This window comes from Geotrypetes seraphini, chromosome 10 (assembly GCF_902459505.1).
Source record: "Geotrypetes seraphini chromosome 10, aGeoSer1.1, whole genome shotgun sequence".
NCBI classification, from domain to species: Eukaryota; Metazoa; Chordata; class Amphibia; order Gymnophiona; family Dermophiidae; genus Geotrypetes; species Geotrypetes seraphini.
The window spans coordinates 61,766,272-61,792,446 of record NC_047093.1 but is presented as its reverse complement, the minus strand read 5'-3'; the positions used below and the strand labels follow the sequence as shown (position 1 = coordinate 61,792,446).

The following is a 26,175-nucleotide window of genomic DNA, read 5'->3' as shown; positions in this document are numbered from 1 at the left end:
AAACGTATTCAAGGCATTGATCTTAAAGGCTCACTTTCTTTAAGAAATATCCATGTAATGGTGAGTTTTGAATTAAGAGCAGAGTCTAGCTTATAACCTGTTTTTCGGCAGGTCTAATGTTCAGATTACAATAGTAGTCTGTTTTTAAATGTGCATTCATACATAAAAGAAAGAACAAAGTACATTTCCTTGTTAAAAGAATATACATTTTTTATATAATACTGAAATTTTAAACAAAGATTCATGATTAATCTACTTGGACCTTCCCAGAAAATATTTTTAAAAAGTACACTTTTGTAATTAGTTTTTTTTTTTAATATTTTAGCTGTAACTCCATTTTGTTTCAATGTGCCTATGATATTTTAAAAAAATCTTACCACTAGTTTTTACAAGGAAATGCTTAAATCAATAAATAAGTGAAAATTTCCCTCAATCAGGAATCTTTGTTTATATTTTACAATGACAACAAACAGAACAAAGTCACATATTAAAAAAAAAAACACTCAAATAAGAGCCTTTCTATTCCTTTAGCTAGATCTGAGTCTCTAGAAATAAAACTGGTCTTTAGCAACAGAATATATAAATAAACTGGCAGTGTTTTCACATAAAATAAAAGTACATAAATAAATACTAAAAAAATTTTATTTTTTTTTACAAAAAGTCCTCTCGTCCTTTTTTTGTATAAAGCAATATAAAAACAATCCTTCTGTCTACCCACAGTGTCTTTAGAGTTCTCAAAAATTTCTCTATTGTTTTCATAGGAAGTCCTAAATTCCACTGTGTACCACTGTCTTTAGACTGTATGTTTATTTTTATTTGAATGCTTCTGGAATGTGCCCCATTTGTGCCTGTATACTTGTTGGGGGACTAGATATACCTTCTGACCAATCAGACATGTTGGAATGAGGGGAGGAGCTTGACCACTGGTCAGGTGACTCAGGGGATGGAGTCAAGAAAGGGTGGTCTGGAACCTGCAGTTGATGGTTAGGTGTATTGTCCATAGGGGAAGAGTAACCATGCTGAGACGGTGGAGTTAAAAATTGGGTTGTTGGAATAGATTGCGTGAGTGATGTTGGTAGAGTTGTCAGAATCTGGGGATCTTGAGGCAAAACTGTGTGAACTGACATACTCTGTTGCAGGTCTGACTGGCTTATATCACTGTTGCAAAATGGTTGATTAATGTGACCATTAGTAGTGGTATTGGAGATGTGATGCTGTTGTTGCAGGCTTTGCTGTTGTAGCTGCTGCTGCAGATTTTGTTGTTGAATTTGCTGTAGTTGATGAGCCTGTATTAAATGAGGTGGGTTGGCCAGCCTTGTGGTAGGTATGGCTTGATAGCTCATCAACTGAGATAAAGTTGTTGTGGGCAAACCATTGTGTAGTGATGTCATCATACCATGCTGGAGAGCTTGGGTTGACTGGTGGGACCCTTGTTGTATATTATTCCTCACTGGATTATATTGATTTTGCACCATTCCATTTTGCAATCTTGATAACCAGTCACACTGACCATTCATATTTGAAGTTCCACCCATTGTAAAATTCATAGACCCACTGCTCAATATTGTGTTGGGACTTGATACAGGAAGATGGGAAAGACGTGGAAGAATTGATTCAAAGCCCATTCTGTTGGAACCTCCCATTCCCATATCTTGTTTACTAGCCAGGTTAAGGTGATTTAGGCTGATATGAGCATCAGCCATGCCTGGGAGATGATTCATAGGCATTGAGGGGGATTGCTGAAATGGTGAAGTCATCAGTGGAGGTGATGCAATATCTGACATGTACCCATGAGGTGACTCCAGTGAATCCACTGGTGATAATACATTAGCGCTATCTAAAAGGCCACCTTTCCCATCCTGAGATTTTTTTCTCCTTGCCTTCATGTCTTTGGAATCTTTGCCATTGCATCCCAGACCTTTTGTGCTTGGCTTTCTTGCTTTCTTCCCCTGGACTGCAGGTTTCATGTTACCCAAGTAACCATTGGGAGAGCAGATAGGGGGAGAGAGAGTTGGTGCTCCAAGAGCACCATTGCTCATTGGTGGACTTCGCACCAGGTTGTAGCTATCCAACAACTGCACAATGTCATGGTGCATGCGCTCTTGAGCGATGTCACGAGGCAGCCTGTCCATATGATCCGTGATGTCACGATTTGCAAAATGGTCTAGAAGAACTTTGATGGTTTCACAGCTCCCTTCCCTGGCTGCAAGGAACAGTGGTGTTTCATCCTATAAGCAGAGAAAGCAAAACACTTAGTTTTACTTTAAATCCTTTTTATTAACAAAGTATAAACTGTTCCAGTACTACAGGACAATCATGCAGGAAAAAATAAAGAAGCTATAAAAATAGAACATATACAAGTCAATGTACCTTATCAACTCTCAAGTAGTCGTCCCCCCCCTTTACCAACTGAATGGACTCAGCAAAACTTCCAAAAGAGAAGTAGCAAAAAACTAGGAGTTTGACTCTTATACTCCCCTAAAGGCTGTGTCCGAACACAATATGACCCCTTATCAGAAAGAATGAACTCCCTCCCCAAAGAAAGAGAGAAGGAAAAAATCAACAACAAACAACCACAAACATGCAACCACAGCCTTACACACCAAGCATTCATGCCATGGGGACCCCCTCTATTACTGCACAATCCAATCCCAAGTTAAGTACTAAGCTCCTGGCCCTAGGTGCTAAAGACTGAATATAAGAATCCCAAATTTACAAAAATAGTTGTTTCTGTTTGCAATTAAGATGGGCATGTCTTTGTTCTAGATCCATCAAGTCATGGAGGCGATTCCATCAGGCACAAAAAGAGGGATTGGTCGATTGCATCCAAACACTAAGGATTCTTTCTTCTTCTTTTTTTTTTAATCTAGGACTGCAGCTTTCCTAATCAACAACCTATGTCCACTAGCAGGTACATGAAAAGATTCATACTTATCCAGAAGAAGACCTGCCGGGGACAACGGGAGAGAGTGGCCACAAAGACATTCTAAATATTGTAGAATAGCTCTCTAGAATGCTTTTATTTTTGGACAAGATCAAAAAGCATGATAAAACCAGTTGGTGCCCTGTTGACATTTAGGACAAACTGGAATATCTAAGCCCTCGGTCTTATGGACCTGTTCTTGTGTAAAATAAGCACAGTGTACCACTCTGTATTGACGTTCCCTAAGTTCTGCATTCATAGAGATCCCTGGTATATGTTTAAATAAACAAGAGAAATCCAGTGCCTCCACAGATATACCCAGGTCCTGATTCCAGCAAAGCCACAGATTCCCATACTCCTTACCGGGATATAATAAGAGAAGTGCTCCATGCAACACAAACACCGATAAACCACTATCCAGAAATTGATTTTTTAAAATTGTGCAATTCAGCCCCCAGATGAGCTTTCAGGCCATCAAAGGATAGAGAGCCCACATAACGCAAGACTTGTTTGTAGGCAAACAAGCTTCCCAAACTAGAGAGATGCAACTCCTGAAAGGAATCCCAAGTCCGCAACGGTCCATTAGAATCTGACACATGTTCCAGGAGAAAGAATCCTTGCAGGGTCCAAAGGGAGAAACTTGAGTTATCAATACCGGGTTGAAACTGGGGGTTACCCTGTATAGAGAGCTGTTTAGAAACCTGTGGATTACCGTACCTCATAGCAATCCCACCAGTTCCCTCTAAGGAAATCATAAAGACCTAAGAATTGCACTATATCTAAATTGCAAGAGACTTAGGGCTCCTTTTACTAAGCTGTTGCTTTAGGGCTTTAATGCGCAGAATAGCACGCGCTAGACCTTAACGCCAACATTGAGCTGGCGTTAGTTTTAGCTGCGTAGCGCACGGTAATATCTTGCATGTGCTAAAAACGCTAGTGCACCTTAGTAAAAGGAGCCCCTAGTTTTAAAGGAAACTAGAGTTTTGTAGGCTGTAGTATCTTTTACTTAACAAGCATAACAATTATCCAACAATAAGAATGTGCCTGAACTTTCAAGGTGTGATACTGAAGGAAAAAAAAAAGCCCATGGACATTTTTTCTAAGGAACAAAACCTTTACATGGGAGAGTGTGGCATAGCAGTTTAAAAGCTACAGCCTCGGCACCCTGAGGTTGTGGGTTCAAACCCACGGTGCTTCTTGTAGCCCTGGGCAAGTCATTTAATCCCTCCATTGCCCCAGGTACATTAGATAGATTGTGAGCCCGCCAGGACAGACAAGGAACAACGCTTGAGTACCTGAATAAATTAATGTAAACTGTTCTGAGCTCGCTTGGGAGAACAGTATAGAAAATTGAATAAATAAATAGATTCTATATAAATCTATTAGCAAGGCTCTTTTCCATTTTTCTAAGACAACAAAGCAAAATATTGTTAGTATATATGAAAGACACCAGCACAAAGAACTATTAGTGGTTCAAAAAGTGAGCCAAACTATATAGCATATAACCACTTTCTCCAGAACAAAACTCTATATGGCTGTTCGTTTTAAGCTGTGAAACTCAGACCGTAAGAGTGGTGATATACCTCAGACTTTGGAGCAGTCTCCCTATTTGAATTGCTATTTACCTTTATTACCAATAAATTACTTGAAAATTATTTCCTAAAGGCAGAAGAGTGGTGCTGATAAGATACCGTTGCAGTCTAAGCCCTGACACAGCGGGTAACCAGTGGGTCCCGCGAAACGCAGGCCGCATCTGACTTGAATTCAGTATAAGCATTGTAGCAATGGCTCCATGCTGAAACAAATTGGCGGTAACTCCTGAATCTGTTAAACATGCAAGATAAGTACCGTTTGCTTGTAGTATGACACTTAAAACAAATGTTTTGAAAGCAAGTTTGAAGAAATTAAGTTTGGCCTGCACCATCTGTCGATTTCCTTCAGAAACAGCCTGTTTGGCATAGAATAATGAATCATGTTAGGTGTCCATAAAAATTTGGATGAATATATGGGAATGTGCTGCTTTTTTAGGAAATAATTTTCAAGTAATTTATTATTAATAAAGGTAAATAGCAATTCAAATAGGTGAATAAAGAAGACCAGGAAGGTGGTTGGTAGCCTATGAAGTTATCAGGAGCGTGCTCCAAAGTCTGAGGTATATCACCACTTTTACGGTCTGAGTTTCACGGCTTAAAACGAACAAACATACAGAGTTTTGTTCTGGAGAAAGTGGTTATGATGCTATATCGTATATATGAAAACCAGAGAAATCTGCTATTAACTCTGCTTCTGCAGAAAGAAGGAAACTAAAGCCCTAGCAGAATCATACCTTATTATCTTGCATGTCTTTATTTGCACCATTCTTCAGCAGCACAATGGCAGCATCAACATTATTGACGGCAGCTGCCCAATGCAAAGCAGATTTACCTAAAAAACATGAATCCAAACAAACCAATGTCATTAGCAAAGTCAGAGCTGGGCCCTCTTCAAAGCAGCTTCATTATTTAGAGGCAATTATAGGAGAGTACCTAGTTCATCAACAGCATTGACATCTGCATGGCAGTTAATCAGCTCTTCTACCATACCCTCCACTGCCAAGCGAGCTGCCAGAATCAATGGGGTTGTCCCGTCATGCATACGGGCATCCAGGTCCGTGGCTCGGTTCCTAATTAGAATCTGTGAAGAAGAAAGGGGGGAGGGGAGAAATGTGAGCAAAATATGAAGTCTGAAGGTCGCTCTTGCCATCGTATGTTTGTAAACAACAATGAATGAAAAAGGGGTCAGTGCCATATTGTGAAGTGATAAGGCAGCTATTCCTTTCAAGCTACGGAGGGAGGGTGGGAGGGAGTGAAGGAGAGGATTGCAGCAGGCCCAGAGTGGTTCCCCTTAATGTCACATGAGCTGGTTGGAGTAAGAAAAAGATGGCATTCTACATGCTCAATTCCAGTGACGGAATGGATTTCTGATGGAGGGGCAGTTGTTCCTTGTCAGTTGTCTCATCTGATTCTGTATCTACAGTTCTATAATCTGTACCTGAAAAACACCCTGGGCATCGGCGGCTACTGCAGCATGGAGTGGCGTCCGCCCCATGTGGTCTTGGATGTTGGCATCAGCGCTGGACTCCAGCAGGCGCTTAGCTGCATCTGAACGGGCATACCGTGCTGCCAGATGCAGTGCTGTCTCGCCTGTGCGGTCCGTTTGGTTGTGCAGGCTGGCACCCTGGTAGATGAAATCAGAAATCACATTGGCAGAGGCATCCTCCTCTTCTTCACTGTTGGCAGTTTCCAGTCCTCCTCCACTGCATGATGCAATCATGAGTGGGGTGAACCCATCTACAGGAGACAAAATTAGGAGAAAGCAATTAGTGTTCAAATATGTCTCAAGGAGAAGAGAAATGTAGACAAAAGGATGCCAACCAAACAGAACCAGCTTGTGATATCTGCAATAATTTGTGATTACACTTTACTTTTCACAGAAGACGCAGCAGACTGAACAGGCTGATGGATCTTTATCTGCCATCATCGACTGTGTTCTATGTCCGTTTTTATTACAGTCACAGTGAAATCTGAAGCCTTTAGCTTCTCATTGTATCTCAATAATAAAACTGGGCTGACTGCCGACCTCCTTAGCATGAATCACAAGCTGTTTCTTTAGATTTATGGATGCTGGTTCACAAGGCACAAGCAGACTAGGAAAATATACATTGGCCTAGCTACATGTGGGCCTGCACCATTTTGTCTTCAGGCTCACCCAGTCTAATGGCCCATGAGGCCCCCCGAGACACCACAGTTGTGAACCTCACACCTCTCCTCCGCTACCATGCTGGCATCTGCTCCTCCAGGGTGGGGGGCCCATAGCCCAGCATCTGTCCTTTCTTCTGAAACGCTGCCCCTCACCCTGGTCTCCCTAAGAACCATCACTGGTGGTGATTATTATAGGCAAACCACATGGCCCTGAAGGTTTCCCTCTACTGCATCCTGCCCTCAATGATGTCACATCCTGTTTCTTCACTGGAGGGGGCCTTTCAGAGAAGATGGGCAGATGCTGGGTCATGCCCCCCCCCCCCTTTCTGGAGGAGCAGATGCCAGTTTTGGGGCATTGGAAAGAAGATCGATGAAGAAGTGAGTAGGGGCAGAGGGGATGGAAAGGAAGAGAGAGGGAGAGATGGATGCAGGGGGCGGAGGGTAAGATTTTAAAAAGACTATATATGTAAGAGGTGGGGTGGGATAGGCCTGGCCTTGCCCAACCAGGTTAAATTTGGGCCCATCCAAACTAGAAGATCTGGCTACGTCCCTGGAAATATTATTTTATTCCAATCTGATAAAAGGCACACCATACTAGGATGTGCATTAGTGTATTAAAACAAGGGAATGCTCTCCTTACCAGGCCCTCGGACGTTGACATCCATGCAATCTGCATCTATTTCTCCCTGAGGTGGGGTCGGTGCCATGGATGCATTTCGAAGGTCAGCAGCATCCAAGTGCTGTTGAGTCCACTGTCTATGGTCAGTCTGGTCATCTAGCTCTGGCAACATCACCTGCTCCTCAAACTAATTGGAACCAAGAAGAGAAGAATCATATTAGAGAGTGCAGGCTCTAGTGGGGATAAATCAAATCAAATCTCCACAAAGTGTGGCAAAGACCAACTATAAATCAAATAAGTTAATCATACAATTAGAACATTCAAAAGTGCATCATACTTCCATTCGCTGGTTAAAGAAATATAAAGGGGCCCTTTTACTAAGCTGTGTAAGCAGCTAACGAGGCTTTATCAGCAAAGTAGAGAGTAGGACAGGCCCACACTACTGCCTACTCTGATAAAATGGGGGTCCTTGTGTTAAAATGCCACATTAGTTAGTTCTGTAGTTGTAGGGTTGCCAGATTTTACGACTGTAAAATCCGGACACTCTAGACCCACCCCCAGACCCGCCCATCTCCACCCCAGTCCCGCCCCCACTGCCTGCTTTGGTCGGGCAGGAGGCAATCCGCGCATGCACAGATTGCTTCCTGCCCAACCCGATTGAGAGGAGGCTTTTCAAAACCTGGACAAAGTGCCTGGTTTTGAAAAGCCGTCTGGACCCCCGGACATGTCCTCAAAAGGAGGACATGTTTGGGGAAATCCAGACGTCTGGTAACCCTATGTAGTTGTAATATTGCTGTAGTTTGCTGACATTTAGTGATCTTATTAAGGTTTTAATGTTCGATAAATTAAAAATTAGTTTTAAAAACTGCCACATTAGCTGCCTAATTTGGGAGTGGAATGGGTCAGGGCATGACAGGGACAGAAGGAGGAGTGTCCTGCTATGACAGCTAGCATACAGCTTTTTACTGTACGCTAGGAGGCGGCATTTGTAGCAATACTACCATCAGTCTGGTAGCACTGCATGCTAAATGGTAGTAGAACAGCACATCCCCCAACCGGAAGTTGCGTCAAAGGAGAAGCTTCCACCCGCAGACGCATGTGACTTCAGGCAGGCTCTGGCAGCCTGCACAAATTACATTAACATGCCACGAAGGTAAGGGGGAGGGAGGGAGATGCTCAGACCATGCCAGGGGGGTGGCGGAATGGAATGGAACAGACACTGAAGGGGGTGGGGAGGAACAGACACTGATGGGAAACGTGGAAGACAGAGGGGAGAAAACACTAAAGGGAAATGGAGAAGACAGTGGGGAGAAGACGCTGAAGGGAAATGTGGAAGACAGAGTGGGGAGAAAACGCTGAAGGGAAATGGGGAACAGAGAGTGGGGAGAAGATGCTGGAAGGAAAGAAGACAGAGATGCCAGACTATGGGGGGAGCGGAGGGAAGAATATGGGTGCCAGACCAATTGGGGGGGGGGGTGAAGGGAGAGGCACAGTAACAGAGCAAATGTAAGACGCAGAGAGAAGACAGACAGTGGATGGAAGAAATTGAATAAAAAGATGAGGAAAGCAGAAACCAGACAACAAAGGCAGAAAAAAAAAATTTCTATTTCTTTACTTTTTTTTTTCTTTTGCTTTAGGATAAAGTAGTATATGTGTTGATAAAACACTTATAAACAAAGCCCTGCCAGCTGAACATCTCTTTCTCTAGTTCATCAGCCAGAACTTTGATTTATAAGGAAGAAATAAGCTAAATATTGCAGTACTGAGGCTTGTATGGATGCTGCGGGGACAGTGGTCGCGGGGACGAGGACAGGGCAGTGACAGGGAAGGGTTGAGCCTAAGTGGGTATACTTTGCTGGAAGGGTGCAGGTTACATGTGTTGGGAGACTTGGTTGTTGTGGGGAAGGACTTGGAGATGTTATTAGGAGGTGTAAGAGGACTTGAAGATTCAATGGGGTGATGCAGAAGAACTTCTACATATTGAACTGGGCTGTGCCAGGTAAGGACCGATTGCTCTTGGAGGGGGAATGTGCCTATGTGACTGGGGGATTAGAGGAATGAGGGGAGTGCCACTGTGACAGAACCTTTGCCGCTGTCCCTCCACTGCATTAAATGTACAGCAGGTAGTGTGGTTGCTCCTGCAGTATCTGCATCTCCATGAAATGAGGTGCAATAAGGATCTGCTTTGCGCAGCGAATGCAGGGCAGATGCTAGCTACTCCCCCTGCACTTACCACACAGTCATTGCCATTACTACACTTTAAATTTTGCAGTACAAGAGCCTCAAAGTGAGTCCTCAGGGTTTCTTGAAATACTAGACTGGACTTGATTCCTTGATCTACTTAATTCCTGAATCAATAAAGCTGCAACGGATCCTACTCTGACTTACCTGGAATCTCTTGCTGTCCAGGGTTTCCTCATCACCCCATTCATTTTGGTTGTCATCCATTAAGGAGCCATCGGTAGAATTTTTCAGAGGTCTGCCAATGAAAGACAGATACAATAAATGCACATTTTGATTTTGCCCTGCCACTCTTCCATAAATCTATAACAGGATGCAGAAACTGATGTAGAGCGAAGCATTTGTTTTAGAAAGCATCTTTAACTTGAGAATAGAATTCACTGTTTATCTACTTTGCCTCAGGAAAAGCTTGTTTTCTTTCCTTGGATAAAAATGTTTTGTAGAACACTATTTGCCGAATGGCTTGCACCTAAAACAGGTTTCAGAAACCTAAGACAGCTTCTGATACTTTGTACTAAGTATGAATGAACAAGCCAGCAGCAGTGTTCCAGCTCTCGGGAAGTAATTCAGAGATGGGCAAGATTGAAAGCAAACATCGTACTTAATAAAAATCTTAACCCTATGGAACTAACTATAGGTCCTTTTTATCAAGCTATGCTAGAGGTTTTTAGTGCGAACCGGTGTGGTAAATGCTCTGATGCTCGCAGAATTCCTATGAGCGTTGGAGCACTCACCTTGCTGGTCCACGCTAGAAATCCTTTAGTGCAACTTGATAAAGGAGGGAGGGGGGGCATATTCTTTAAAATAAATCAGTGCCTCGGTGCTTAAGACAAAGGTTTAAGAATTTTCCCCCAAATCATTAACTCTCTTTGGATGTGAACTTATGGAAGAGAACATGAGATCTCAGAGGCAGTCAGATTTCAGAGATCTGGCGGGAGAGGAAGGCAATTTTATAACTAAGTTACCTTGCCTGATTTTTAAAGGATGCATTAATGCCCATATGCCTTTATAAAATAAGCGCTTAGAAATATCCCCAGCAGCACACAAATTCTCAAGTAGACATTTCTATGTGTTCCGAAGAAGGTGTAGATGTGTGACTGCCCTTGTGCTCTTCCACTGAGGTCTCACAATGCAATTGGCAAGTCGCTTGCCTACCCACCCATAATTTGAGTTCAAATCCCGCATTAGGATTGCTCTCAGGTAACCAGCCTCTGTCCAACTCAGCCTGTACTTCTGGTCAGTAAATGAGTACCTACTCTTAGTAGAGGAGGAAACTGGAGAAAGCAGTAGAAAACCACTCCACCAACAGTCTACCAAGAAACTATCATTCAAGACTCGACACTTGGTAACTTTTTAACATCACCAAGCTACCTAGACTGTTCCCTTGAAACACCTACAAATAAGCTTGTCAGCACATAAGCTTTAGGTATATACATTTACTTAGGGTTATCATATGGCTCCAGAAAAAGGAGGACAGATTGTGACACCCGGGTTTTACCCATTGCTTTCTGTGGAAGTAAAACCCAGATGTCTCAATCCGTCCTCCTTTTTTCTGGAGCTATATGGTAACCCTACATTTACTTGACTATGCAGTTTTAGAAGAACCATTTTCCGTGTGTAAAACGTGCTTTACATCTCTCCGGTGTTGCTGCAAAAACAAGAGCGTGCAGCAATGTCTGCACGTCTCGGTTTAAAGAGAAGTTGCCAAGTCCTTTCTCGTGATCCTTCTTCAATTGAAGGACTAGTGGACTGGTTGCCTGGTGGGGCTCTAGATATAAACCAGTCACAGTTGAGGTTAAATTACCATAAAGTAAAAAAAATAAAAATAAAAAAATACTAATTTTGTCAAACAAGAAACTTTGCAACAATGGTGCTCTATAAAATATAAGTGCAAGGCTAGATATAATCAGGCAGACACTATATTCTCCCTTTCTCGTGATCTCTAAACACTGGGTTGTTAAGCAATTAGGTGGTGGTTTAACTCGATGAATCTTTCTTCTCTTTAACTGCACTGACAATTGTAACCTATGTACAGATTACATGCAGAGATGCTAATGATCATGGTAACTTACTTCAGACCAACTGAATCCTCCCCAAGTGGTTCCCGCCTTTTCTTTTTGCTGGACTCTGTCATCTTGAAGCCATCGGGGAGCCAAAGTTGCCCATGCTCCCTCCTTCGCTTGCGAAACAGGACGCCCACCAAACTGAAACCTAGCACAAGCAGAAACGCCAGCCCCACATACACGAAATAGATCTGAGAAGCCTTATCTGGGTCCTTCGTCTCACCTAGGAAAGAGTAGGGTACGTTGAGAACCTTACACATTAAAGCTGCATAGCAAAACTAGTCACAGCGTGAAAATGAAGAGAAACTAGTTAATTCGAAGAAAAAGAAAAAAGGAATGTACCCCAATTGATTTTTTTTAAAAAGTGCAAAAAATAAGATCATTTTACATGGTATTAATCAGAATTGCAAACATTCCTAAATTCTCTATGGCACAGCCGGCTGTATCTGGAGACAGCTTCACTCTTTCAAGAAAAGGATTAGCAAACTTCAAATCCACTGTGCTTTCATTGAGCTGTTAAGACAATGGATTTAGGGAGGATTTTAAAGATGTGAACTTCAACACCTTGCATGGACCAGTAATCAATCTCGTTCTCTTCTTCTTTGCTGGGGTGGGGGGTAGGGGAGACAGTTTAAAGCTGTAATGATTTTGAAAGAAGTCTAGCCCAGGCAAAGAAGAAAGTATTTATAGAAAAAAACAGAGGAAGAAATGGTGAAATCTACAGCAGACAAAACCTAATGTACCTAAATCTAGCGAGTGCAGAATACAAGATATTAAAAATTCAGCAATTCATAGTTGGGTAGCTTGCATCATCACTCTACCTAACAGAGCACAGTCTCCTCCTTAAGGTCTTTTAATCTAGGCCTGGCCAGCCCAAGGGAATTGATACCCTAGCCAAAACTTCTTCAGCTGTCTGCCTCTCCAAGGGGTAGTTTTAGGCCCTACCCATAACAGGGCAGTATCTACCCTTCTGCTTTTTACCCTACTCCACCCCCTGTATATCTCCCCTTCTCTTCCACTGTCCCTCACATGTCGAGCATCTTCCCACTTCCCTCACTCCTGCCATGTTTTTGCTGCTGCTGAGCCCCTGCCGTCAAATCCACTTAGGCCTTCTGCACTAAAAAAGATTTGGCATGCTGTTTCAAAGGGGTGGGATAAAATGGGCATTGAGATCCAATGCTGGCCATGCTAAATTTTGTTTACTGATGCTGATCACTACTATTTATCATTTCTGTAGCAGTGCCAGATATTCGCAGCACCAAGCCAATGCTGCCTCTCCCTTCTCCCCCTCCCCCCCCCCGCCCCCAATTGTGCTGCCTAGTGGTTGGGCTGACCTCAATTTATGTTTTGTTTAGGGAGCTTTTTGGTTTTGCAGTTTCCTCTTTCTTAATTACAACCAGCTTTTGGTGGTATGTCATATCATAAATCTTATGCACCCACTCATTCATTTTGCTTTTCCCAACATAAATTTCTTATTCCATCTCATTTGCACATCTACTTGGAATGCACTAGACATTCGTGTTTTCATGTATTTACCTCTTCCCTTTGGAAGGGGTTAGAAACAGAAAAAAATGAAGGTGGATAGAGACCATATGGCCTATCCAGTTTGCCAATCCATGCAATCTACTATCCCTTCTCCCTTAGAGATCCTATGTACTTATCCCACGCTCTCACAGAAACAGAGAGAACTAAGGATGCCTTTGAATATATGTTTGGAAACCTCTTTCAGGAAATTTAAGTCAGCATTAAAAACCTACTTTTTGAGTCAAGCCTATGCTTCCGATTACCGACTGTCCTTTATGTCCAAGGCTGGTATTTTAGCCTGGTCAGGCTATGTCTTGCACCCATACTGAACATAAGAATTGCCAAACTAGGACAGACTAAAGGTCCATCAAGCCCAGCATCCTGTTTCCAACCGTGGCCAACCCAGGTCCCAAGTACCTAGCTAGATCCCAAGAAGTAAAACAGATTTTATGCTGCTTATCCTAGGAATAAATAGTGGATTTCCCCAAGACATCTTAATAATGGCCTATGGATGTCTCGTTTAGGAAATTATCCAAACCTTTTTAAAACCCTGCTAACAGTTCTTCCTGGATCCTTATTGTTTCTGTTTTCCTGATAATTTAATGTTACAATACAGTTAACAATTGCAACCTAGGTCTCCTTATGTAGCTCTCTTATATTCATTTCTTCTGTCCCAAGACTTCTTATTTTATTGTAAACCACATAAAAAGAAGATTGATCATGCCACCTTTGTTGAAGAAACTTCACTGGCTTCCTTTTCGATTGAGAGTTCAATTCAAAGGTGCCTGTATAGTTTTTAAAAATCTTACATAGACCTTTTTGCTCCCTTGATCTCTTTAACCCTAAATATGATAATATCTTCAGGTACAAGAACAACTCGCATGCATAAGCTCTTTTTTCCATCCTTAAAAGAAATAAAGTCGGCCAGTAAAATTTCCCATTCCTTTCCATATCTATTAACAACGGTATGGAATGAATTGCCATCTTGTATAAGATCTTGCCTATCTCTTCAAATCTTCCGCAAAATCTTGAAAACTGATTTGTTCCAGAAATTTTTAGGTAATAACTAACGATTACTAATAAGATTCTTTTTCAGTAATCTAATTTATGAAGCTGAATCGAACTCTTAACCTTAAGAGATGACTTGGTTTATAAGTCTAAGATTTAGATTAGATTAGATAGATTTTTTAAGATCAGCGGCCCTTGCTAAAAACCTCTAGCGCCATTTAGTAAAACTCTTGGTAAACCAATTAATACACAATAGGACAATCATATAAAAAGCTTCCTCACTTAATGAGCTTATATCAAATCACAATAAAAAGAAGCTTCTTTAAATCCCAAATAAATATTATCTTTATTATCAAAAATCCCTTCATATATTTAAACCCACAATTAAATGGATCAATAAATCCCCATTTTACAATCATAATAAAATTATTTTTGCCACTGAAGACTCAACTTCAAAGGCATGTAAAACCCAGATCAGCATACTATTGAACTGTAACGTCCAGTAGACAACCCCAGTTCACTGCATGTCTTGATTAAGCATATAAAAATCCTTTGTAGATAATTCCTTCATAGTGTACAATATATGAATGTTCTTTATTTGCTTCCGATGGTCACATCAATTTTATAACCAGCCAGCTCGACACAGGACTGTGTTTCGCTGCATCAGCGTCATCAGAAGCTGTAGTTGCTTCAGGTTCTCAGAATATCTACAACATAAATATAATTTTTCAACTTGACCCATCTAAAACCCCTTTCCCCACTATTTAACAGCATCACAAAATATTATTTAACTGAAATCCTTTCATTTTATCATAAAGTAGCCTCAACGAGGATTCCAAACCTGCTTCCCATCTCCAAGGAACAAACTGAATGATAACTTTACCCCTCATGTCCTGTTCTTACATCCTTAAGTCCAGCCCCCTCAATTTAAATTAACCACTCATTCCTTCATAGTGAAAAGCAATCAATCTCCTTATTGAGACCACCTGGTTCTGTTGTGCCCCACTGGTAGATTAATCTTTGTGAAGCAAAACTTTAGATACATTACCACCCCTTGGAATATTAACCTGAATTAATACCACAAATCTGGCATCCTCCACATTATGCCCCGCCTCCACCCAGTGACTAACCAACGGGGTATCTATCTTAATCAGCCTGAGGTTACTTAAATGTTGGGCGATCCTCAATTTAATCTTTCGTTTTGTTTGCCCTATGTACCACCTATTACAATTGCACCGTATCCCATAAACTACTTGGTGGGTATTACAGTCAGAGTAAGTTTTCACATAAAACATATGCCCTGTAGACGGCACTATTACCCATTCACATACCAAGGCAAACTGACAGTAAACAAAGTCATCACACTTGAAATGACCCACTCGGGTACTGAGTTCACTTCTTTGCCCCCGATTAGCTGACAGTACCTCAGACAAATTTCTGCCCCAAGTAAAAGCAAACCGGGGCATGTCCTTTAACCCTGCATGTAGATTTAAAATTGGCCAATGATTATGAATTGCTTTATGAATTTGCTGGGCTTGAGGCGAGTGAGGCAATACACAAGTAACGTAATTCTCCTGCATGCGGCCAGATTTCATCAAAAGCCACTCCCTCTGAGTATATTTAGTCCGCTTATAGACTCTACGAACTACCTTACTTGGATATCCCCGGTTAAGGAACCGTCCACTCATATCTTGAGCTTGTTTACAAAAATAATGGGGATTGGAGCATAACCGCTTTAACCTCAGAAATTGCCCCACCGGGACACTATTCTTCAAATTCTGAGGATGATGACTAGAGTAGTGTAATACAGTATTCCTATCGATTGTTTTTCTGAAAATAAAGGTCTCGAACTGGTTGTTAACCTCAGTAATCTGAAGATCCAAAAATTGAATATGGGTATTGGACATTGTGGCTTGGAATCAGATGCTAGAATCACAAAAATCCAGGTACACCAGAAATTCATGCAACCTGTCTGCAGACCCCGACCAGATTAATAAAATGTTGTCTATAAATCTTTTCCTGGCCACAGTGTCGTCCCGATATTCAGAATCTACTACATGCAGTTGTTCAAATTTTGCCATATACAGGCATGCAATGAAGGGAGCGACGATTGCCCCCATCGCTACCCCCCTTGGTTGGCAAATAATATTTACTATTAAACTCAAAATAATTGCAGTTGACAACCAGTTCTCCTATTTCCCTTAGAAATTGTTTTAAACCAACCGAGATATCCATTTGGGACACCATGTCCCCAATTAAATCAAAAGCCTCACGTTGGGGAATGTTAGTATAAAGGGCTCTAACATCCAGGGTAGTCAAAATCAAGGGACCTACTACAATAACCTTATTTAATTCATGTATCAAATGAGTAGAATCCTCAATGAACGAGGGGATTTGGTGTACTGCGCCTTGAAAGTAAAAATCTAAAAACTGGGATAGGGGTTGAAACAACGACCCCCTGCTGGACACTATCGGTTGCCCTGGGAGAGCAGCTAAACTTTTATGCACCTTGGGTATGAAATAAATGCTAGGCGTCATAGGATGTTTCACGGCCAAATATCTACACTGTTTTGACAATATTATTCCACTCTCCTTTCCTGCAATCAGACAAGCCAAGACCCGGGGTCCAAATTCACTAATGGGGTTTACATTCAGCAAATCCTGATAATATTCATCATCTATAAGCTGGCGATAAGCTTCCTGATCATACGCTGTTCTATCTAATATCACCACAGCGCCGCCTTTAATTGTGGGTTTAAATATATGAAGGGATTTTTGATAATAAAGATAATATTTATTTGTGATTTAAACAAGCCCGAGGGATTCTCGCAGTCCCCATTCCTGTGCAGCTCTTTATCCAGCACTAACTGGACAGTGCAGCGGCAGTTTTTGGAAACAGTCAATGGCACAATCTGGCTACGTACGCTGAATATCATGCAATTTAACTGGGCAGGAGCCTTTCCTACCGAGTTAAATTGCTTTGAATATTGGGTAATGTGGTTATTTTTTCTCCTGCCACCTCAAATGGAATTTTCATCCAGTTTTGTGCTACCAATAAGCTTGCACTATATACTTCCCTGTTGCTATTATATGTTTTCAGCAGTTAATCACATTTTAATAAGTATAAATGTAAACAAAATATTACTTCCATGTATCTGCTGTTGATATCTTGATTTATGCAACTGAGCATATTGTTAGTCTTCAACTTTTCAAAAAGCTTTAAAAAAATCAAGTAGAAGAGCAGAGTCTCAGCGAATATCCTCAACTGCCTGTCCTCTCTATTTATTTATTTATTTTTTTAAATAGTACTGATCTTCTTTTCACACATACATTTGAGTGAAAGGAGAAAAAAGCCCTCTGAATCCTGTCATAAGCAAATTTATGATAATCTAATCTGTTACACTTTCACAAAAGTATATGAATGTCATGAATCAATGTAAGCAGTACTGCTTTAGTTCCAGGAGATGTGTGTTTCAAAACACGGAGGAAAAAGCCTCAGGCAAATGCCCTCCCACCACCACAATGGTGGAAAAAGGTGGTAGGGTGGTAATCTTCATTGGCAGAAAACCTCCATTACACTCCCTGTTAAGTAAACTGTAAGCAGGGCTGTCTATGCAATCGATAGATGAAAATAAGCAAATTTATGTCCATAGACTAAAGAGGGTAGTTACATCATCGTCAAAAAAATCCTCCTTTATTACAAGTTGTGACTATCATAAACATTCCTTTCAAATATAATGAAAAAACTTATCTTGTTTAGGCAGAGTTCTTAAGATTCGGTCCCACCGACGGTGCTCATTGTTTTGCTAAAATGCTGTTTCAGGGTTACAGGATTTCATATTCAAATGGCTGTGAGCATGGAGTAGTACCATTTGAATATGCCTAATGCGCCTTTTATAGAACATGGGCCCAGATGTTATCTGTATAGGCTTCACTTACTTTTGACAGCTTCTATTCTGTAGGGGATGTTCAGGGTCCCCCTTGAAGCCAGAGCGCCCAAGAAAGCAGCCACATCTGTTGCACTCTGGAAGCACTGGGAAGAGGAGTGGAGGCACTGGCGATTATCAATTTCCAGATGTACAATCGACCTACGAAGGAGGAAGACCATTCATTTTAAAGAAACCCTTACTCTACATTTTGGAAAGGTATTCTAAGAAAATGTGTTACTTTCCATAAAAATTCTGCCTGTCCTTAATAAGCATGGATACAGAAAGCTAGGTGTGCATTTTCACTTTGAAATTTGGTATAAATTTAGCAGTTAAAAAACATGGACTTTGCACTAAAGTGGATGATTTGAAAATTACTCCCTCTGAGATAAGATTCTGGCCTGCCTTTATTCTTTCAGTTTTTTCTTAGTCCCCTTTTTTGTTGTCTTTCTGTATTTTATTTCACATTTTTCCACACTTCTTTTGGAATTGAACATGCTACTTTCTACTGGGTTTTTTTTTTTTTTAAGAAATTCTGTCCTTGTGTCCATTCTTTGGTGCACACTTTCAGTTATTTATCTTAAATACACATTTTTGTTTGGTGCAAGAGCTATCAGTGTGTGTGTGTGCGTGTTTTTGGGGACGCTAAGTACAAGGATCTTTCAAAAGCTTCAAATACTAGCAAGTCTGTGAGAAGGAACCAAAATGTTTAAGGGGGAAGTTAAAAAACTGCATTAGGGATTTAAGCTGCATTATTTTTGCCCCTTAATGGGACTTAAAAAACCCAGCCATTTTGAGGTGTCAGCCAAGTTGATTATTATATGAACGTGTTTGAATATTAGATGTGGCAAGTTGAAATGAATTTCCCCTGATGTAGCCTGGTACAAGGCGAAACAGAGGTACTTTCTGTCGGGAAGGGACGCAGCAGTTTTGAAAAAGAAAAAGAAGCTGATTGCAAAAGCGCCTGAGAGATGTTTGAAGATAAGTTTGCCTTGTTTATTCATATCACGTGTCATTAGACCCATTTATAAGAACTGAAATTAGTTTTGCCTCCAGGCTGTTGCCATTGTTGCTACATTTGGCAGATTCAACCTCATATTCCTCTATACATAATTATGATAACAGAAAATTAACTTTGAAACTTATATAAAAGAATGAAATGAAGAATGAAATATTGATGATATACATGTATGGAGTTTTTTCAGACCAGTGATGATATGGATGGCTTAGGGTACTGTGCAGTCCCAGCTCTCCGTGTATGAGGTCTGTTTTCTCCATTTTTTTGTATTTATTTATTTTCTGTCTGGATTGATTTACTTTTGTTGACACAGTGTGAATGAGGTTCTTCTGCTGAATTTTTCATACAGTACGAATTTGTGGTTGTTATATACTACTGTACCCAGAAATTATTGTTTTTTTTCCAACTTTAAAAACCCTAACAGAGCTTGTCTTAAACCACTATGGTGATATTTACGTTGCTGTGGGTTACATATTAATGAGATGCAAAACATGTATGTGCATGTTTTGCATCTCATTACTATGTAAATATCATAACTCAGCTTGCAGTGATATACTGCAAGTAATGTTATGGGTACAGAATCATGCTAAAATAACCCCAGCCAGAAAATGGTGTTATTTTACCATACCAGGAGCATCAAGACTCAAAGCCAGTCCCAATGCACTTGTGCAGAGCTTAAAGAAGCCACAGTGCCAATTCTGGATGCCCCCTTCCTGATCCAATATCTTCCCCAAACACATCTGTCTACTCTTCTGAAATAGCTCCTAACATCCCGATTAATGCCCCCAATCCCTGATCCAATCACCCCCCCTCACACACACACACACACATACACATAATCCCCCACTTCCATTCCCATACCTTCTTTCTCTGGTAATCTAGGGTTCCTGGGGCAGGAGCAATCCCCAGTCATTCTTGCCTTCTGGTGACACCTGTCAAAATGGCACCCCTAACAGTAATCACTGTCTTTGACAGGTGGCGCCAGAATGATAGGAGCAACTGGAGTTTGTTTCTGTCCCAGGAAACCCAGACCACTAGGGAAAGTAGGTGTGGGCACGGGGGTGGGAAGGGGCTTTGATTGTGGGGGATTGATCGGGGTGTGCGTGTGTGTGTAAGCTCTGATTCGGTGAAAGATCTGACAGCCCCTATAAAATGCAGCCACAGCTTTGTTGGAATAACACTGCCTGTGAGGTGGCTCACATGCAGCATTATATTCACTTTCCACTGGAGTCAACTACCTGCAGGACTGTTATCCTGTAGGATGTTGAATCCCATGATAAATCATGATGCAGTAAAAGGCAAACTTTACCGCACCCTGTTAACATCCCCCCTACAGGAGGGCGTGGGGGGGAATTCATCAAAGGGTACTAAGCACGTTAGCATGCACTAACCGCTACAGACACCCACAGGAATATAATGGCTGTCTTTAGCAGTTAGTATGCGCTAATTCAATCGTGTGTGCTAATTTGTGTGCGCTAACGCACTTAATGCCCTTTAATTAATTCCCCCCTCCTCCAAAATAACAGAAGCGGGAGTTCAATTATTTTGCATGTGTTCATGGTCAATAGAATAATAAAAAATATTATCTTCCCTTACTAAGGAAGAGGAGGGGACAGATGGCAATGGTTAGGTACACATACAATACAAATCCCCGTTGTCTTTGCTGAGTATACTGCCTTATTATTCCCAGCCTAGATACACTTCATCTAGTAGGAAGAAAAAAAGCCTCAGTAGCCACAAAGAGAAGGAGCTACTTGTCCACACAACACAGGCTCCTCTGCACGCTTCTATCATAGGCCTCCATTTGGTGCTAATTTGTGTTTACAATAGTTAGGCACACTATATAGGCCATACGGTCTTTATCTGCCCTCATGTTTCCTTGTTTCTAGAGTTACCTAACTGAAAACCATTTGCCCAGCAAACATTGCACTCACCCTTTGACTTCCATCTCATCCAGTTCACGGCGCCGTCTCCCGCCAACAGAGGAAAAGAGTGAGCTCGTCACCTTTTCAAAGACAGCGCCGGGCACATTAGACCAGTCTTCCGTTGACCTCTTCGTACGGTGCTTCTTCAGTTCTTCTTTGTTGCCGTAGTAAGGGAAGATCATGTATTCTCCCTTGGCGTTCTTCCTGAACACCACATTGGTGTGCAGAACACGGCTGAGCTCTCGCAAAAAATTCAAGGAGTTGTTTTTCAGCTTTTCTGGGGACAAGAGCACTACCAGAACCAAGGTGCCGTCTGCCAGGTTCTTTGGCATGTTGTTAGCGCAGTCCAAGCCATCCCATTCACACTCAGCATTGTTACAGCCCTGGTCGCAGTGGCCATCCTGAAAGTGGTCTTTGCAGTACTGGTCATAGAGAGGGCTGGAGAAAGGATATAAGAATATGTGAAAAGGAGATCTCTTCTTCCTTGAACATTTAAGAAATGTACGTTTTACAGTGGGCATTTCAATAAACAGAACTAAGTGCTGAAAACTGCAATTTCTGTAAAAGAGGATGCTGCAGCATCTTTTTGTGTGATACGAGCTTTTGTATTAAATTCCAGTCTCTAAAATTCAATAGGAATGCATTGTGAACAGAAGAGTATTGTGGAAGTAATGCAAAATCTTGTACATTAGGGCCACATGCTGTTACTGATAGATTGCTTTTTTGAAAACATTTCCAAAGGAAAAATTATATATATATACAAAATAAAGGAAACAAAAATAGGACTTTAAGGTTTCAAAACATGGACCAGCCTAATGGATTAGATTTGTAATTCTGGTCTTCCACTCCCCAACTGGAGATGCTGCTTCCACTCAGTCACTGGAGGGGGATTAGGGGACGGTGAGAAAGGAAGAGAGTCATAGTCATTGTGCAATAGTGGCACCTAGTGGCTGGATTCAGGTCTTACAACTGAAGGGTTCTGAAGGGAGCCCTGGTAAATGGCCTCCAGTAAAGTACTGTCATGATAAAGATTGGATTTTATTAAGTTGCATGAGGATATAAAATATTGAGGAAAGATTTCCTGATAATTGTGAATGAAAGCATATAGGGCCAGATTCTGTAAATGGTGACTAAATAAGCCTACATTGTAGGTGCCGCTTTGTGCGGTTGGTTGTTAATCAACCGCTAGGCTCCACTTCTAGAATCATGCCTAGAGACACCTAAGTGGACATAGGCATCAAGGCGCTGGTATGTTGGGCCAGGTTTTTTACTGGCCTACTTTACTGGCACCTATCTCAAATGCCTAAGTCTACCACACCTATTCTCCGCCCCCTAACCACATCTGCTTCTCAGATAGGTGTCATTAGGCATTGGAGGGTGCCGGCGCCTCCACTTAGGTGTTGCTAGGTGCCACTCTGAATTCCATCTGCACCTTCAAAAAGATATGAACAAGATGGAATCGGTCCAGAAGTAGGCTACTAAAATGGTCGGTGATCTTCATCATAAGGCGTATGGGGACAGAAGTAAAGATCTCAATCTGTATACTTTGGAGGAAAGGCGGGAGAGGGGAGATATGATAGAGATGTTTAAATACCTACATGGCACAAATGTGCAGGAGGCGAGTCTCTTTTTCATTTCAATGGAAACTCCAAAATGAGAGGGCATAGGAAGAAATTATGAGATAGGCTCAAGACATACTTTTGACATACTAATGACATACCAATGACATACTTTTTGACAGAAAGGGTGGTAGATGCGTGGGATAGTTTCCCGGTAGATGTGGTGGAGACACAGACTGTGTCTGAGTTCATGAAAGTGCGGGACAAGCATGTGGGATCTCTTAGAGAGAGGAGGAGACACTGGCTGCTGCGGATGGGCAGACTGAATGGGCCATTTGGCCTTTATCTGCCATCATTTTTCTGTATTGCTTAATTAGCTAATTTTTTTAAAAAAATTTCTTGATTAATTTCAGTGGCACAGTCAATTACTAAGCCATTTAAGATAATTAACATAATTTGGGTTAAATGTGGATTTTTTTTAGGTGTCGCTAGGCACCTGCAATTAGACTGCCTAGAGGCGCCTAACAAAGGCATCCTTTATAGAATCTGGTCATAGTGCCGGATCTCAGCCCTGGTTCCAATTGTGCTGAAAGCCAAAAAAAAATGCCGAAAAGTATCAATGGATGAAATACATCTTATGCGCCTTCAGTTTTGCACCTAATCAAGCATCTAGGAAATGCTTTACTGTCTATGCAGAACACAATCCAGCTTATGTGTGAGTTCTGAGCCAATTCAGTCATGAAACATTCTCTCTACGTTGCACATGAATTCGCCACACAAAGTTTGAGCAGTGCCCGCTTGCCTTGCATGTTCAACTTGCAAGAAAGCTGGAAGCCCCCTCTCCCCCCGTTGGAATGCAGAAGACTCCAGTTTATAAGGAACACTGTAACCATATCATTGCTTAACACTGTTAAAATTGTAAAGACTCATGCATTGCTAAGTAAAAGCTATCACAAAAGCCTCATTTTGCAAAGAGTTGTTGTTTTTTTTGTCAGACTGCCTCCCCCCCTCCTAGCTTCATCAAGCTTCCTCAGTTGAAAATAACTGAATTTGATGAAGACATGCATTCTACTGTAGATAATTAGAATGGCTTGTGTATAGTTTTCTGTGGCAGCATGAGGTGATGTGACATGAGCAAAATAAGTTGGTAGAATATACTGTATTATTGCATGTTAGACAGGGCCCATGGAAGGGTATTACAGTATGTTCCCTAGGCATATCTTCAGCTTCGCACCCCCCCAAAAAAAATTAACTTTCAAGCTCCTTGCCCCCCCCCCCAACAATCATGCCAACAAAACCCTTCCCAGAATAATCTGGGTAAATGGGCAGTATGGAAACAGCCCCTCCCTCTGGTAAAAGTATTCCCTGTTTTTGTTTTATTTTATATGGTTGTCAGGATCTATTGTTCTGCTTTGACTACAGCTGCTCTTTGGTGTCCTCAGAAGCTGCCAGCCTAGGTGGTTGCCAAGCCTGGCCTGGCCTAATGGCTGGGCCGGCTCTGATGGGAGACTTTTCTAAGATATTTCCTGCCCATTGAGCATTAACAATTTTATCGGTGTCTTATCAATTACGAGGGGGTGCTGAAAGGTTCTTAGCCCAACCAACCAACTTCCTAAATTCTGAGTGTTATTTTGTTATAATAGCTGAAAAGAGTGTTATCTTATTTCGTTAAATGCCAATTTGCAGAAATGAAATTCTGTGCTTTTGACATTGTTTCAGATCATTGATTGAACCATGTCCTCCACATCATTCTCTTCTTGGTTGGGCTGAGAACTTTTCAGCACCCCTTTGTACTGTGCATTTCAAATAGTATTTGTAAATTATTTACCAGCTGTGTTCTAATTCTACTTCCATATTAAAGGCTTTGGGCCCTTTGTACTAAGAATACTTATAATCATTGCAAAAGGATTTTTTTTTTTTTACTAAGTCACAGCAAGCGCTAGAGTGTGCTTACTGCAACTTAAAATGGCTTACTGCAGGAAACACTGGTGATAAATTCCAAATAAGTGCGCGATAATCACAAGCTAAAAAATATATTTTCTATTTTTGTTGAAGGGGCAGGTCCGGGAGCAGAGAGCAGGCATGCCTGTGCTATTCGGTTAATGCAGCGACATTACCGCGCACTGACTAGTTCGTGCGGGATTACCGCACAAGTCCTTACCTCCTACAAAATAGGCGTTGGTAAGTGCTCCTGCAGTAATTCTTTTAATGGCTGTGCGATAATGGCAATATTAGTACATTGTCATTAATAGCAAAAATAGAAAATTAGCCAGTACAAATGATTTAGTACATGGGGAAAAACACAGATAAGGAAGGGCATGCTAAGGCCAGTAGGCCACTTTTTAGTGCAACTTAGTAGTACAAAATATGGTAAATCCTCTAATACATCTGCTCCATTGTTTTTAAAATAAAAACATGAATAATAATAAAGAGATTTTTTTTAAAGAAACTGCTAAGTTTTTAACTTACTTGCACTGGACTTCCACTTTCTGACAGTCAAACCCATCGTAGAGACACCCAGCATTGTTACACTGGGAATCACATTTTCCATTACTGAAATACGTCCAGCATTGCAGAGAATCTGTGCAGTTCTTCCAGGGATCATAGAAATCAAGAGAGCAGTCCCCTCCATCCCAGCCGCAAGCGTGGTTGTTGCATTTGCTGTCGCAGATCTTGTTGCCAGCATACTCTTCACACACCGCATTCTCGCAGTGCTCCTCATTTTTGGGTGGGGTGATGTTCTGCCCTATTCCTCCATAGAATTTGTAGTCCAGGATGTGGCAGAAGAGGCCATTGAAATTGATTGGGCAGAGACAGTGGTAGAAGGGAGCTTCAGAGCTGGGCTGGCAAGTGCCACCGTTGTAGCATGGGCTGGAATTGCATGGGCTGTTTACAGGGTGCTGGCATTCGAGTCCCATAAACGCAGCTGGGCATATGCACTTTGAGGTCTTGTGCACAGAGATGCATGTTCCACCATTCAGACAGCGCAGGTTCCCACACGCGCGTGAATCATACTCACAAGACGCGCCATCAAAGCCCTGATAAATAGAAGCAAGGGCAGTGGATTACGTCATTATCCTTCTCTATATTTAGATCAAATGCAAGTGCAACAGGGCTAGGATAGGAGGAAGGAGTGACCTAGTGGTTAGAGTTACAGTCTCAGCACCCTGAGGTTGTGGGTTTAAATCCCAAGCTGCTCCTTGTGACCCTGGGCAAGTCATTCAATCCTCCATTGCCTGAGGTACATTAGATAGACTGTAAGCCCACCAGGACAGATAGGGACAAATGACTGAGTACCTGAATGTAAACCGCTTAGCAATTAATAGGCGGTATATAAATAACTAAGATAATAAATATATGGTATAGTGGTAAAGTTATGGTTTGATCTCAGAACTGAGCTTGCAGAATCAGGGTAGACCTGTGTGGTACAAGTGCATGAAAGAACTGGGGGGGGGGGGACACTGGAAGAGCACAGGATGCTGCATTTCAGAAGACATATGTTTGAGACTTTTGTGTAATGCCTTCCTGTGCGACAGAACTCTATGCAGACGGAAAAGCAATTTTTATTGCGAAATCAAGCCATCATGTTGCTTTCAGAAAAGCAAGCTCAAGGCTAGAGAAGTAAAAAC

At 41.6% G+C, this 26,175-nt stretch overlaps 1 protein-coding gene across 1 annotated transcript in view; it reads right to left on the bottom strand.

Moving 5' to 3' along the window:
• Nucleotides 1–270: 270 nt before the first annotated feature.
• Nucleotides 271–26,175, bottom strand: part of NOTCH1 (notch receptor 1) — a 199,212-nt gene continuing 173,307 nt past the window's right edge. The window contains exons 25-34 of the mRNA XM_033960230.1: nucleotides 25,016–25,584; nucleotides 20,997–21,425; nucleotides 18,058–18,206; nucleotides 11,596–11,809; nucleotides 9,671–9,761; nucleotides 7,304–7,469; nucleotides 5,954–6,252; nucleotides 5,449–5,596; nucleotides 5,250–5,347; nucleotides 271–2,228 (exon numbers count right to left, since the gene is read on the bottom strand). Coding sequence (XP_033816121.1) covers nucleotides 813–2,228; nucleotides 5,250–5,347; nucleotides 5,449–5,596; nucleotides 5,954–6,252; nucleotides 7,304–7,469; nucleotides 9,671–9,761; nucleotides 11,596–11,809; nucleotides 18,058–18,206; nucleotides 20,997–21,425; nucleotides 25,016–25,584 — 3,579 coding nt within the window. The 3' untranslated portion in view covers nucleotides 271–812. The remainder of the gene's footprint in view (nucleotides 2,229–5,249; nucleotides 5,348–5,448; nucleotides 5,597–5,953; nucleotides 6,253–7,303; nucleotides 7,470–9,670; nucleotides 9,762–11,595; nucleotides 11,810–18,057; nucleotides 18,207–20,996; nucleotides 21,426–25,015; nucleotides 25,585–26,175) is intronic.